The 14,735-nt window shown below is 44.2% G+C and overlaps 1 protein-coding gene across 1 annotated transcript; it reads left to right on the forward strand.

Annotated features, from left to right (window-relative positions):
* Window positions 1–4,550: 4,550 nt before the first annotated feature.
* GGCT (gamma-glutamylcyclotransferase) lies at window positions 4,551–13,025 on the forward strand (the record flags this gene model as incomplete). Its single annotated transcript, XM_080701829.1, has 4 exons — window positions 4,551–4,691; window positions 8,415–8,560; window positions 10,526–10,661; window positions 12,888–13,025. The coding sequence occupies 4 exons, from the start codon at window positions 4,551–4,553 to the stop codon at window positions 13,023–13,025; spliced, it is 561 nt and encodes a 186-aa protein (XP_080557955.1).
* Window positions 13,026–14,735: the final 1,710 nt, after the last annotated feature.

Raw genomic sequence — 14,735 nt, forward strand, 5'->3', positions numbered from 1 at the left:
TAGAGCTATTATGGAGATGAAATGAGCTGATCCAAGAATTTAGGCCAGTACCTTGCATTAATAATCGCTCAGTGCTGGAGTGGTGGTGCATGCCGGAATCCCAGCAACTTCGGGAGCTGAAACAGGAAGATCCCAGTTCAAGGCCAGCGTGGGCAACTCAAGGAGACCTTGCCTCAAAGTAAAACACGAAAAGGAACGGGGATGTAAATCAGTGGTCGAATGTCACTGGGTCGAATCCCCACCATCACAAAATAAAAATAAAAGTGGAAAAAATTAAGAAGTGCTCAGTGAATAAATAACAAAATAAATAATACGCTTTTAAATATTTAAAATGATTTTAAAAGTAGGACATTTCTGTGTGTGTGTGTGTGTGTGTGTGTGTGTGTGCGCGCGCGCGCGTGTGCACGTGTGTGGCACTGGGAATTGACCCCAGGGGCATTCTACCTCTGAGTTACACTCTCAGCCCTATTTTATTCTTTTATTTTGAAACAGGGTCTCACTAAGTTTTGGAGACCCTCACTAAGTTACTGAGGCTGGTCGTGAACCTGTGATCCTCCTGTCTCAGCCTCCTAAGTACTAGGATTATAAGCCTGCACTACCATGCCTGGCTAGGATATTTCAAGTGCCAATGCTCTGAAGTAGAGACCTTGGGTATTTATGGAATAGTAGAACATGATTTACTAAGGAAAACAATTTTCTCCCTGATATGACCAAGTGTTTGTTTCAAGTTCTGCCTCCTCCTCCTCCTCCTCCTCCCCCTCCTCCTCCTCCTCTCCTCCTCTTCCTCTTCCTCCTCCTCCTCCTGTGGTACTGGGAATCTAAATAAGCTGAATTCACCTCCAATATACTCCCTCAGTCCTATTTCATTTTTTATTTTGAAACAGGGTTTCAAGCCAGGCCTGGTGGCACACGCTTGCAATCCCAGCATTCGGGAGGCTGAGTCAGGAGGATTGCGGTTTGCAGACAGCCTCGGCTACTACTTAGTGAGGCCCTTTGTAACTCAGTGAGACCCTGTTTCAAAATAAAGGATAAAAAATCGGGATGGGGGTGTAGCGTGGAGGTAGAATGCCCTGGGTTACATCCCAGTATAAAAATAAAAATAAAAAAAGAAAAGAAATAGGGTCTCACTAAGTTGCTGAGGCTGGTTTCAAACCTGAAATCCTCCTGACTCAGCCTTCTAAAGTACTGGGATATAGGCATAGGCCAGCATACCTAGCTTTATTTCTTAACATGAATATGTTTGAACATTGAACATACAGGAAAGAATAAAATGATATAAATGAATATCTATGTACATATCACTCCATTGAACAGTACTATATTTTTTTCTGAATTACTTAAAAATATGTATGGATGGGCATGGTGACACATGCTTGTAATCCCAGCATTTGGGAAGCTGAGACAGGAAGATCACAGGTGTGCAGCCAGCCTCAGCAACTTAGTGAGGGTCTGAAACTTAGTGAGACCCTGTTTCAAAATAAAAGAATAAGCTGGGTATGGTGGTGCACGCTTGTAATCCCAGTATTCAGGAGGCTGAGACAGGAGGATCATGGTTTGTGGACAGCCTCAGCTACTTAGTAAGACCCTTTGCAACTCAGTGAGACCCTGTTTCAAAATAAAGAATAAAAAAAAAATAGAGCTGGGGATGTTGCTTGGAGGTACAATGCCCCTGGGTTCCATCTCCAGTACTGCAAAAAAATTTTTATATATATACACATATATATATGCATATATATACATTTATATATGTATATGAATAATATAGGACAGGAGGTATAGCTCGGAGGTAGAATGCCCCTGGGTTTCATCCCCAGTACTGCAACTTTTTATATATTATGTATGAAGAAGACTTAGGCAGAACAAAATCCTTCTCTCTGTCTCTGAGCTATCAGCCAAGAGCTGCAGCCAGGACTGACCTTGGTCAGCTAAGAATTAGCTGTTCGCCCAGCTGAATACTGACTGTTAAAACCCCCAAACCTGCGCTTAAAAAGTTTAAGCTGATGTGGTCAGTATGGACCAATCCTGTTGCGCCAGACCAACCTTGCTGAGATGTAGCTATTTCCACCACCCCTACCCTAACCACCATGAAAGCATCGTCTCTACTGCTGAAGGGACTCTCAGTAAGGATCTGCCGTGTCAGTAAAGTCTGAGAGTCCAAGCTTAAGCCCCAATAAAGGCTCTTCAGAGACTGGGCCATTTGGTCAGCAAGACCAAATCACTCATTCTGGGTTTTTCTTGTTTCTTCTTTGTGTTATTTTATTCTTCCATACATGCCATTCTTGAGACATTAAGATAGATTTAATTAATTTTAATTAATTTTGCAGTACTGGGGATGGAATCCAGGGGCATTCTACCTCTGAGCTACAGCCCAACCCGATTTTTTATTCTTTTTTTTTTTTTTTTTTTTTTTTTTTTTTTTTTTGCGGGTCTGGGGATGGAACCCAGGGGCATTTGACCTCTGAGCCCACTCCCACCCTATTTTTATTTTTTAATTTGAAACTGGGTCTCACTAAGTCGAGAGGGCCTCACTAAGTAGCTGAGGCTGTCCACGAATCGGGATCCTCTGGTCTCAGCCTCCTGAATGCTGGAATTACAAGCGTGCGCCACCACGCCCGGTTTTATTCTTTATTTTGAAACAGGGTCTCACTGAGTTGCCAAGGGCCTCACTAAGTAGCTGAGGCTGTCCACGAACCGGGATCCTCCGGTCTCAGCCTCTGGAATGCTGGGATTACAGGCGTGCACCACCACGCCCGGCTTTAGATTTCTAAGCCTTGGTTGTGTTGCAGTTAAAGATCTTTGAAAATAACACATAGATGGTGCTAGGGCCTCATTTTGCGTCACATCAGGAGACACAGTGGCAGGTGGTCCACCTTCCCGGGTAATCCGATTGATCTGGGGTGAGGTAGGAGGAACTAGGTGTCCCCATGTGGTTATGCCCTCCCTTCCACAATCAGTAGCAATCCCTGGGGGAGAGTGTGCACCCAGTGGGTATCCCACTCCCAATCACCCTTCACCAAAGGGCTTCACTGGTGATCATGAAATGAAATAGTTATTTCATTCAGGCCTTCAAAATGATGATTTTTCTATCATTCCTTTTACATTATGTAGTGGGAACATTTTTGTCAAGACAACTGCTTCTTGATCAACGGGCACTATTTGGTTACCCTGAAAACCAGCTACTACTGGAAAGGCAGAATGCTTCCTTTCTTAAATTACCACATTTCAGGGTAAAAGTTGGTGTTATACTTACTACCATATAATAGTAATAATGATTATTACAAATAACAAATAAAGCTTGCTCCCCTCTCTTCCCCGTTTAATTTGGCTTACTTTGGGGAGATAGCATTTAGATATGTAATGTTTTTGATAATTTTGCAGTTTGCAATCATGTATATATATTTATTTATTATTTGTTGGTACTGGGGATTGAACACAGTCATTCTACCTCTGAGCTACGCCCCTAGCCCAATTTTACTATTTTGAAACAGGGCCTAAGTTGCTGAAGCTTTCTTCAGCCTGCGATCTTACTGTCTCAGCCTCCCAAGTACTGGTATTACGGTCATGCGCCATCGTACCCGGCTTGCAGTCATTACTATCTTTGAGGCTCAAACTGTTCCTTTGACCGGGCCGATGTTTTAAAAGGACCTCTCTTTTCTCGAGATGCTCCTGACTTTCTGCTACACGTGCCAAGGGGTCCTTACGCATTCCCAGCTTCTGACCTGGTGTCAGCCATTTCTCCAAAGAGCCCTGGTACCTTTCACGGGGTTGGTACCTAGACATCATCATCTGAGTGCCAGGGAGAGTCTCTGCTTCTGGGTTGAGTTCACATTCATAGTTTCATTTCAGAATCCACAATAGAGAGGTTTATATCCGTGATCCTCTTTTAAAAGGAGGAAAGGGGACTAGGTGTCAAGATCATGTGGCTAGTAAGCGGCAGCGTCGGGATTTGAACCTGGCACCTCACTTCTTCGGGGAAGGGAGCGCAGGCAGACAGGGGGCGGTGCTGAGGGAGGGAAGGTGTCGGGCTGAAGATCAGCTCTGGGTACCGGGCGGGAGGCCAGGTCGCGGGCGAGCCGCAGGGCGAGGCAGCTCCCCGGGCGTGCCCAGAGCCTCCGCTCCGCCTCAGGTCTGACCAGAGTCCCACGGGGCAGAAGGTGCGCGGGACCCGCCGGCGCGCGGCCAGGGGGTGAGAAACCAGGGAGCATCAGCACCTGCCGCCGGGGCACGCTGTACTTCACATCCACCAATCAGAGCGGACTTTGGGCAGGGGGCGGGACATCGGAGGAGCGCGTCCAATGACGAGCCAGCCCCGGGTCGCCTCGGGCGGGAGCATTTCTGTATCCCTGAGGGCGGAGGGGATTGGCCAATCAAAGGGGGCAATTTACGCCTGCGGGCAGGCAGCCAATCAGAAGCGCGCTGGCCTACGCGCCCGGCCCACGCCTGGGGTCTCCTCCCCAGCCCCCGGCGGCGGCCCCGCAGTCGTAGCGCCGGCGTCCTTGGCCTCGGGCCCCTCGAACCCCGGCTCCCCGGCAGGCGCAGACAAGTGGGACATGGCGACCTCGGGCTCCGAGGATGGCGCGGGCCGCGAGGAGGAGAGCTTTCTGTACTTCGCCTACGGCAGCAACCTGCTGGCCGAGAGGATCCACCTCCGAAACCCCTCGGCCGCGTTCTGCTGCGTGGCGCGGCTGCAGGTGAGTGTCCCCGGCCCCGCGGCCGCGGTGCAGTCGGTGCAGCCGAGGCTGCGGCTGGCTTCCCCGGGTGCCCTGAGCTGCAGCCCCGGGAGAGCCCGGGCCCCCCGCGCGGCGCCTTCCCTGGCTGCCCCGGGCTTTTCTGCCTCTGCCCTCCGCCCCGTTTTGGCCCCTCTGTGTCTTGTCCACTGACTTAGGGACGCCCCCATAGAATGCTTCAGGTGGCTGCTGAGAAACCGTCTCCCACCGAGTCGCAAAGTAAGTTGCTTTCTGTTTTGTGTGAACTTTGTTACAAGACTGCAACATAGTCTTGCCAGTCTTTGTCTCCTGATCCGAGGGGTCCCGAAAGCGGGAACCGGGTCTTCCTTCCGACCGCTGAGTCCAGTGGCTGCCTGAACCGTAACTAACCTTGGCAAATCATCGCCCCGCAGCCCAGGACATGTCATTCATTTAGCACAGGTGCCCCTGGCACTTAACAGCGGAAATAGAAAGACGGCTGAGTAACGTTGCCGCTTTGAGGAGCTCCCAGTCCATGGGAGAGACGTGCAAACAGATTATGCACAAAACCTTTATTGACAGCGGTGAGCTAAATAAGCATGATCCCTGCCAACCTCGTCAGAGTTTTTAGTCGCAAGCAACAGAAACTGGCTGATTTAAGCAAAAAAAGGAAAAAAAAGTGTTGAAAGGCCGTTGAAGCACACAGAATGACCAGAAAGAAAGGAGCTCAGAGCTGACAAAAGAGACAGGCATAAAGGGAGGTGCAGCCACCCTAGTGTGGGCAGCAGAACCAGCCACCACGCATCTTTGCTGAGCTTTGTAAACGGCTGCTGTCTGGTGCGGCATCAACACCACCTGCCTGCCCCGCACTACATCCCTGCAGTTCTTGGAGCTCTGATGTATCAGACACCACCAGGTGAGACTCCCTGTTGACACTGGACACGAGCTTCTAATATAAAGCCCCAGGTGGGTGTCCTGATGGGCTGCAGTGGCCATGTACCCATAGGCTTCCCTTAAGCAAATAAGATAACCAATTTCTCACCTTTGAAACTTCAAAAATGGAAAATGGCCTCTGGTACTCCCTGTCCCCAAACTCATATGATAGGGAATGTCAAAAATGTAGGAAGGTACTTATAGTCAGAGTAAGGAAAGAGATTACTGATATGGCCAGTCTATGTGTGGACACACACGCACACACACACATACACACATGACCACAGGCACTTGAGGTTGAAACCAAGAGCATTCTACCTCTGAGCTACACTCCCAGCCCTATTTATTTATTTATTTATTTATTTATTTGTTTATTTGCAGGTTTGGGGATGGAACCCAGGGGCATTCAACCTCCGATCTACACCTCCTGCCCTATTTTTTTTTTTTTTTTTGAAACAGCGTCTCACTGAGTTGCGGAGGGCCTCACTAAGTAGCTGAGGCTGTCCTTGAACCATGATCCTCCTGTCTCAGCCTCCCAGATGCTGGGATTACAAGCGTGTGCCTCCACACCCAGCTTTCCTATTTCATTTTTTATTTTGAAATTTTCAAGCAGAGTCTTCTTGGGTTGCTGAGGATGGCCAAGAACCTGCAATAGTCCTGTCTCGTCCTCCCAGATACTCACATTATAGGCATGTGCTCCTGTGTCCAGCTATGGTTAGCCTTAGAAAGGACACATGCAGGGTTGGGGGTGTAGTTCAGTGGTAAAATGTTTGCCTACTGTATATGAGGCCATGGGTTTAATTCTTGACACCACCCACAAATACACACAAGTAGACAAGCATGGTACAGAGGACCTGACCTAACAAGGATGCTCAGGAAAGCACTCCCTAAAAATGTCTTTTAGGGTGAGGACTAAGTGATTAGGGAGGGAGGAAGCAGAGTGAATAGCATGTGCAGAGGTCCTGAGGAAGGAGGAAGCTGGATCTTCCAGCTGGTATATAGTAAGAGGACTGCAGAAAGAGAAAGGGCCGTATCTTAACAGGACCACGGAGGCTAAATGGGACTGAACCGTGTCTCCAGAGCAATGAAAACACCCACAGCAGAGTGGGAGCAAGGGAAAGATCAGACTTAGGTCTTTGAAAGCTTGTTCTGATCATTATGGAAAATGGGTTTTAAGGGAGACAGAGGACATGGGGAGCTCAGGAAGTTTTGCAACTCTTCACACCAATGATAATGAACACACCTTCATTCTTCACACCAGTGATCATGGATGGGAAGGTGGGTGGATCTGAGAATTGTTTAGGAGATAGAATCTCTACAGCTTGGTGACTGAGTATAAAGAGAGGAGATAAGGAGCATGATGCAAGTGTTTGCACAGCCAGGTAGATGATGAATAGAGAAAAAGGCCTAGGCTGAGCCAGGCATTGTGGCACATGCTTGGAATCCCAGTGTGTGGGAGGCTAAGACAGGAGGATTACAGGTTCACAGCCAGCCTCAGCAACTTAGTGAAGCTCTCCACAACTTAGTGAGACCCTGTTTCAATAGTAAAAATAGGACTTGAGGTGTAGCTCAGAGATAGAATGCCCCTGGATTCAATCCCCAGTACTACAAAAAAGGGGATCTAGGCCGAGCCCTGAGATAACCCCACATTTAAATATCGTAGTAGAGGAAGAGTTGAGATCAGGAGACAGTCTGATGATTACCCGAGTCAGAAACAGCCGAGTGGCAGAGCGAGCAGGGGAATGAGATTGGCTTTTGGAATTAGCAGTAGACAACCAGCTCTGAGCGTGCGTTGTAACTTATCAGGGCCACTGGTGTCCTGCCTGCAGTGCTTGGTGCCAGTGAAGGTCCTGGTCCTGCTCACTCCAGCCGACATTTCCTCTGAAATGACTAATAAGGTTTTTGAGGAAACAGGTGACAGAGATAAATAAACCCGGGAAGGAACTCGAGAGTTGTCTGTTCTAACTTTTTCACTTTTTACTCTGAAGGGAACTAGTCCTGGAGAGGTAGGAAGAAATCTTCCTGAACCAAATAAGCAAGGAAGGATTTTTTATTTTCCCCAGAACTCATCCGCTGATCTCTCACCTCAGAGGGAAGAGGCCAAGCTAGAAACTGGGCTTTAGTGCCTGTTGTGAGGGATTATGCAAGTTGCTTAATCTTTCTAAGCCACACTTTCTCTTGCTGTAAATCGAGTATAATAAAGTTGCTGAGGGATAAATGGAGATAGCCCATGTAAGGCAATAGCTAGCTACTAGCTGCCATTGTGATTGTACATAAATTGGTACAGTTTATGACTATTAATGTTCATAAGTATACAAATCTCCCTCAAATGCCAGTTCCCCAGGGCAAATATGATGATATATGTTGGTAGGATTTTCTATAGATATAAAAGTATATTATAAGCTCCGTGAGCCGTCAACCAGCTCGTCTGTAAGTAAAAATAATATGTGCATGTAAGTAGACTGGGAAGTAATTTGCAAAAGTGAAAGCAGTTCTTTTCAACTATTGAGGTTACAGGATTTTTTGCCCTTACGCCTTTTATTTTAATGTTAAGATGCATGTACATCTTAAGCATATGTTTCATTTTTTAAAGAAAATAGGAAAAATAGATAGCCCTGGGGATCTGGGTCCTTGTCTGTTTATCTCTGTATTTTCTACAGCTTCTCACACACAGAAGGAACTCAAAGTTTATTGACTGTTGTAATTGCATATGGAGCTCCAGGTAAACCCTTTTTATTTGAGGAGGGAAATTGGGTTCAGTGGATATTGATCGTATCACTCTGGTTTCCTTTGTAGGATTTTAAGCTTGACTTTGGCAACTTCCAAGGCAAAACAAGCCAGAGGTGGCACGGAGGTATAGCTACCATTTTTCAAAGTCCTGGCGACGAAGTGTGGGGCGTAGTATGGAAAATGAACAAAAGCAATATAAGTTCTCTGGATGAGTAGGTGGCTTCTAATTATAAGTTCAGAAATAACTCGTTCACAGCTATGGATTATATGCAAGGATGTGTATTTGTGTGTTAGTTTTTCAAAACCACATACTACAGGCATAGTCCCTGCACGCCAGAATCAACATAAAAGGCATAAAAATGTGAGTTTATTAAAAGAAGGGTCACAATTTCTGATTGAGAATTTGGGGGAATGTTTGTCACCGCTTACGTAAAAAGATGGGAGCCCTTACTTTTTCTGTTTGTGAAGATGTTTGTAATTACTACACTCTGTGTGTGTGGTGCTGGGATTAAACCCAAGAGTATTCTTCCTATGAGCTACACTCCCAGCCCTATTTTATTTATTTTACTTTTATTTTTATTATTTATTTATTTACTTATTTATTTATTGGTGGTACTGGAGATGGAACCCAGGGCCTTCTACCTCCGGGCTACACTCCCAGATCTATTTTATATTTTATTTGGAAACAGGGTCTCAGTTGCAAACCTCACCTGCGATCCTTCTGTCTCAGCCTCCCAAATGCTGTGATTACAAGCGTGCCCCACCACACCCAGCTTTTTTTTTTTTTTTTTTTTTTTTTTTTAAACAGGTTCTCACTAGGTTGATGAGAATCTCACTACTTGGTGAGGCTGGTCCTCGAACCTGTGATCTTCCTGTCTCAGCCTCCTAAATACTAGGATTACAAGTATGTACCATCATGCCCAGCATTACTGCACATTGTTTAATTGATTTTGAAAGGAAATTGATTCAGTTCTTAAAAAGCAGTTCTTCAAGACTGCAGCTGAATCAGTAAGTAATCATAATTTGTAAAAAAAAAAAAAAAAAGTTAAAGACATTTTAGAAATGTGTTGATGCTTTTTTTGTGTGTGTCTGTGATACTGGGAATGGAACCCAGGAGCAGTCTACCTCCAAGCCACACCTCCAGCCCAATTTTCTTCCTTATTTTGAAACAGGGTCTCACTAAGTTGCAGGGGCCCTCACAAGTTGCTGAGGCTGGCTGCGAACCTGTGATGCTCCGGTCTCAGCCTCCCAAGTACCGGAGTTATAGGCATTGATACTTCTTATAACTAAAACCCTCAGAGTTGTGTGGCAGAGCATTTAATACACAGGGAACTGGCAGAAAAGATTAGGCCTTGAGAAGAGCGCACATGGTTCTGAATGTCTCACTTAAATGAGAAGGAACCAGTTCCCACACTTTTTTTCTGTGGGCGGATATTGTGCTATCAAAACATAGTCCCTTTTTTGGTAGCCTAGAGAACAATATTTCAGGGGTGTAACGATGGAAATAAGTACATCAAAGCTTGTTTTCGGAGAGGACAAATACAGAGAAATCTGTTCGAAGTTTATCAACTAGTCATCCCTCTGCGTCTACAGGGGATTGGTTTCAGGACCCTGGAGGATACCAAAACCCATAAATAAATTCATGTAGCATTTGCATATAATCTATATCCTTCTGTATAATTTAAATCTATATAATCACCTAAAGATGGCTAATTAATTAGATGATTATGAATCATCTAAAGAGCTAAATCATCTATATGAATCACTTTCTGTATAATTTAAATAATCTTTACATTACTTATAATACCCGATACAATGCAGATACTATGTAAATACTTGTACTGTGTGTTTGAGGGCATAATGACAAGAAAAAGTCTGTATGTATTTAGTTCAGACCCAATTTAAAAATATATATATTTTCAATCCAAGGTTGGTTGAATCTGTGAAACCTTTGGATCCAGAGGGCCAACCGTAACGTTACGTTTCAGGCTTTCTGGTTGAAATGCAAGCTTTCTTTTGATATGGTGATATATCCTAAACTATATCAACATCACATACTTCCGTATAGATGGCTAATTGTTAATCCTGTACCCCAACTTGATAAAAAAAAATACCTTACCCAGCAAACAAACTTGCCTAAGTTATGTATGGTTAAAATTTGGCTCTTCTGGTTTCAGGCAGGAAGGAGTTAAAAGTGGAAATTATGTCGTAGTAGAAGTTAAAGTTTCAAGTCAAGAAGGGAAAGAAATAACCTGCCGAAGTTATCTGATGACAAATTATGAGAGCGCACCCCCGTCGCCACAGTATAAGAAGGTAGGCTACTTAGAGTCTTGGTGATCAGTTTTTAATTTTCATTGAGATGAACTAAAGCGTATCTTGTTTTTTAAAGTTTTTTAATGTTTTAAATTCCACATGAACATCATTTTTATTAAAATTTATTTATTTATTTATTTATTTATTTATTATTTTGGTGGTACTGGGGTTCCTGGAAACCCTTCTATCTCCGGGCTACACTCCCAGACCTATTTTATATTTGTATTTGGAAACAGGGTCTCTTAAGCCAGCACAGCTGGCTTCGAAACAGCGCGACCCTCCTGTCTCCGCCTCCCAAGCACAGGGATTACAAGCGTGCGCCACCACGCCCGGCCTTATTAAAATTTTTAAATACAAAAATGATACTTAATTATCCAAAGGGCAAATTAAAAATATTGTTCCAATTTATATATGATGATAGAAGTATTTTTCTGCAACTTCATATATTAAAAAGAAAAGTTTTCATAGCCCAGCATGGTGGCACCCACTTGTAATCCCAGTAGTGGGAGGCTGAGATAGGAGTATTGAGACCCTCATCAACTCAGTAAGACCCTATTTCAAAATAAAAAATAAAATAAAATAGAGGTGGAATGCCCCTGGGTTCAGTCCCCAGTGCCACACACACAAAAAAGCTTTCATAATTTGTCAGAATTTATATATCAGAATTCTAGACATGAATTTTCTTTCTTAAAGTATAAAAGAAAATGTATGAATATTGTTTTTGTTGTGTTTTGCTTTTTCATATGGAGAATTGAACCCAAGGGTACTCTGCCACTGAGCTATATCCCCAGCTCTTTTTATTTTTTATTTTGAGACAGGGGCTTCACTAAATTGCCCAGGTTGTCTCTGAATTTGTGATTCTCCTGCCTCAGCCTTCTGAGTAACTGGGATTACAGGAATATACCATCACACCCAGTTTGTTTGTTTGTTTGTTTGTTTGTTTATTTATTTATTTGCAGTGTTAGCAATGGAACTCAGGCGCATTGTACCTTCGAGCTACACCCCCAGCCAGCCCTATTTTTTTTTATTCTTTCTTTCTTTCTTTCTTTCTTTCTTTCTTTCTTTCTTTACTTATTTGTGTGTGTGTGTGTGTGTGTGTGTGTGTGTGTGCGTGCGTGCGTGGTACTGGGGGTGTAACTCAGAGGCTTTCTACCTCTGGGCTATACTCCCAGACCCATTTTATATTTTATTTGGAAATAGGGTCTCACTAAGTTGCTTAGAGCCTCACTAAGTAGCTGAGGCTGGCTTCGAACCTGCGTGATCCTCCTGTCTCAGCCTCCCAAGCGCGGGGATTACAAGCGTGCACCACCACACCCAGCTTTTTATTCTTTATTTTGAAACAGGGTCTCGCTGAGTTGTGAAGGGCCTCGCTGAGTGGCTGAGGCTGTCCACAAACTGATCCTCCCATCTCTGCCTCCCCAATGCTGGGATTATAAGCGTGCACCACCACACCTGGCTATGAATGTATTTTTAATAAATTCAGTCATTATACAGGCTCTTGTAATCTTTTTTCCGTATAAAACAGTGTCCTATGGTAACCAAGAATCATTTTTATGGAAAAAAAAACATATTCTAATGCTGGAATGTTTTCCAACCCTAGATGAATAAAGAAAAGTCACCAGACCTTGCAGAATCAGGGAAACCACCCTTATAAGCTCAACACAAGAATGAGGAGTAGAGACCCTGACATCTGTCTCCAGAAGCCCAAGCTTAGGTGCTTCCTGGCAGGCCTGTCAGTTCAGGACGCTGTGGGTAGCACAGTTCCTGGGCCTAGTTTGGAACTCTCTAGCGTGGGTCCTAGAGTTCTTACCCGGCCGCACATCTTGAAAGTGCCACTGAACACTGCTCCCCCACGGAGCTGAGAGCAGGGTGGACAGTCAGAAACCAGAGCTGTGCCTCAGGAGCTTGACAGTTTTTTGGAGAATCTGTTTTTCCTTAAAAGGTCATGCAAGTTCCTACAAGAAGATGCTTGTGTGTTAGTATAAGAATATTTCAAACCATGTTACTGAGTAAAACTGATACTGTGTAAAGATGCTGCAGGTGTCGGGTGTATTCCTGCTCAGTGAGACAGGAGTGGCGGTAGCTCCATTTTCTTCTCTACTTATTTACTTTATAGTCTGAAAGCTAATACTTCAGATTTTAATGATGCAAATAAAGGTGTGGCGTGCGAACTTAAATTATGTTCCCTAACTAAAAGGTGTTTTGTTTTGTTTTAACTGTTTCTAGGTTATTTGCATGGGCGCAAAAGAGAATGGATTGCCACTGGAGTATCAAGAGAAACTGAAAGCTATAAAGCCAAATGACTACAAAGGGAAGGTCTCGGAAGAAATAGAAGACATTTTAAGGAGGGGGGGAATAATTTAGGGCGTACACTTTATCTAAGACTATCCTATATCCTATATACTAAGAGAAAACACTTTGAACTGTGAGTATCTCAGGAGGAATTCCGTGTTCAGAGTATAAGACGACTCTGGGTTCGGATTAGATCATTAAAGGGGGCTGCAAGACTCTGGGATGTGTGGCGGATGGCCGTGGGCACTACTTCTGTGGGCACTTGAGCTTTCTTTTTGGTCTTAAGTGACCTCTTACTCTGACTGGAAAGGTTTGCAGCCTGCTTGATCATGATTCTGGTGAATTGCTCTGCTGTCTGGGTTTTTTCTTTACATTTTTAATTAGCTCAATAAGAGTAAGAAAACTACAGAGACAGTTGATAAATGAAAGTTTGAAAACTAGAAAGATTGGCATACTGTCCTTAGAGAAATAAATGTATTGGTGGTTTAATCTATTTCCCCACTAACACACCCCGTTTTGTTATGTTGTTAGATTCACATCATCAGAAGTGCAGGAGCTGGTCTTAGCCGCGTGGCGTCTGTACCAACAGAGTATTGCACAGACTCGAGCCAGACAGCTTGGATCAGTGGCCAGTTCTACCACTTTTCTTTCTTTCTTTTTTTAATGTGGTACTGAGAATCGAATCCAGGAGCATTCTAGCTCCAAGTTATACCCCAGCTCTTATTTATTTATTTCTTTTTAACTAAGTTGCTGAGGGCCTTACTAAGTTGCTAAAGCTGGCCTCAAAACTGTGACCCTCCTGTCTCTGCCTCCCAAGTACTGGCATGTACCACCATGTCCAGCTAGAGAATAATGTTCTGCTGAGATGATACCATGGGAAAAAATGGTAGCCTCCCCGTCCACCCAGACCAACAAAGGCCAAGGGGAGACTAGATTCCCACACTCACCAGGCTGTAACACGGCACCCTAACCTTACTACCACCGTAACGGTGTGAAAAGGGACCACAAGTGGAGCCTCCGGACAGCAGCAGGCCTCCCTCTACCACTACTGTGTGTCATTAGAAACCATGAAGGAGCCTGGAATCAAGCCCCATCTGACAGCCACAGGGCATCAATCAACAAACAAAAATTTTCAATAAGGTCCAGAGACTCAGAATCTCCAAACCGCACAGGTTTCAATTGAACATCGTATATTCCAAGAACAGGACAGTCCCTAACTAAATGGGAGGAAATAATCATAGATGCCTGACTCAAGATGACAGATGTTTTAGAATTACCTATTAAAAAATGTAAAGCAGCCTTCATAAAAATAACAGTGAGCAGCACACAACACGCTGAAAACAAGTTGAAGATCTAGAAAGCCTTGGAAATCAGAAATAGAAGATATAAAGAAGAACCAAATGGAAATTTTATTACTGAGAAGTATGATACTAAAATTAAACACTCAGCGAAGGGGCCTACCAATGGAATGGAGGAAACGAAAAAATGAACTGTATGGTAGAAAGATAGACAGTGCCCAATATGAACAGAGATAAAAGGAAAGGAAAAAACCAGCTTCAGAGCCCTAGGGCTAGAACAGAAGAGTTAACACTTGTGTCATGAGTCTCTCAGCAGAGAAAAGGCAGGCTAAAAGTACCCAAAGAAATAATGACTAAAACATCCTAAATTAGGCAGACAAACCTCCTGATTCAAAAAGCAAAGTGAACCCTAAAATGAACTTAGGGAAACCCACTACAAAACACAGTCAAGCTTGTGAAAGTCAAAAATAGAAAAGTTCTTGAC

The sequence above is a fragment of the Muscardinus avellanarius genome, assembly GCF_963383645.1.
Source record: "Muscardinus avellanarius genome assembly, chromosome: 9".
Lineage (NCBI taxonomy): Eukaryota > Metazoa > Chordata > Mammalia > Rodentia > Gliridae > Muscardinus > Muscardinus avellanarius.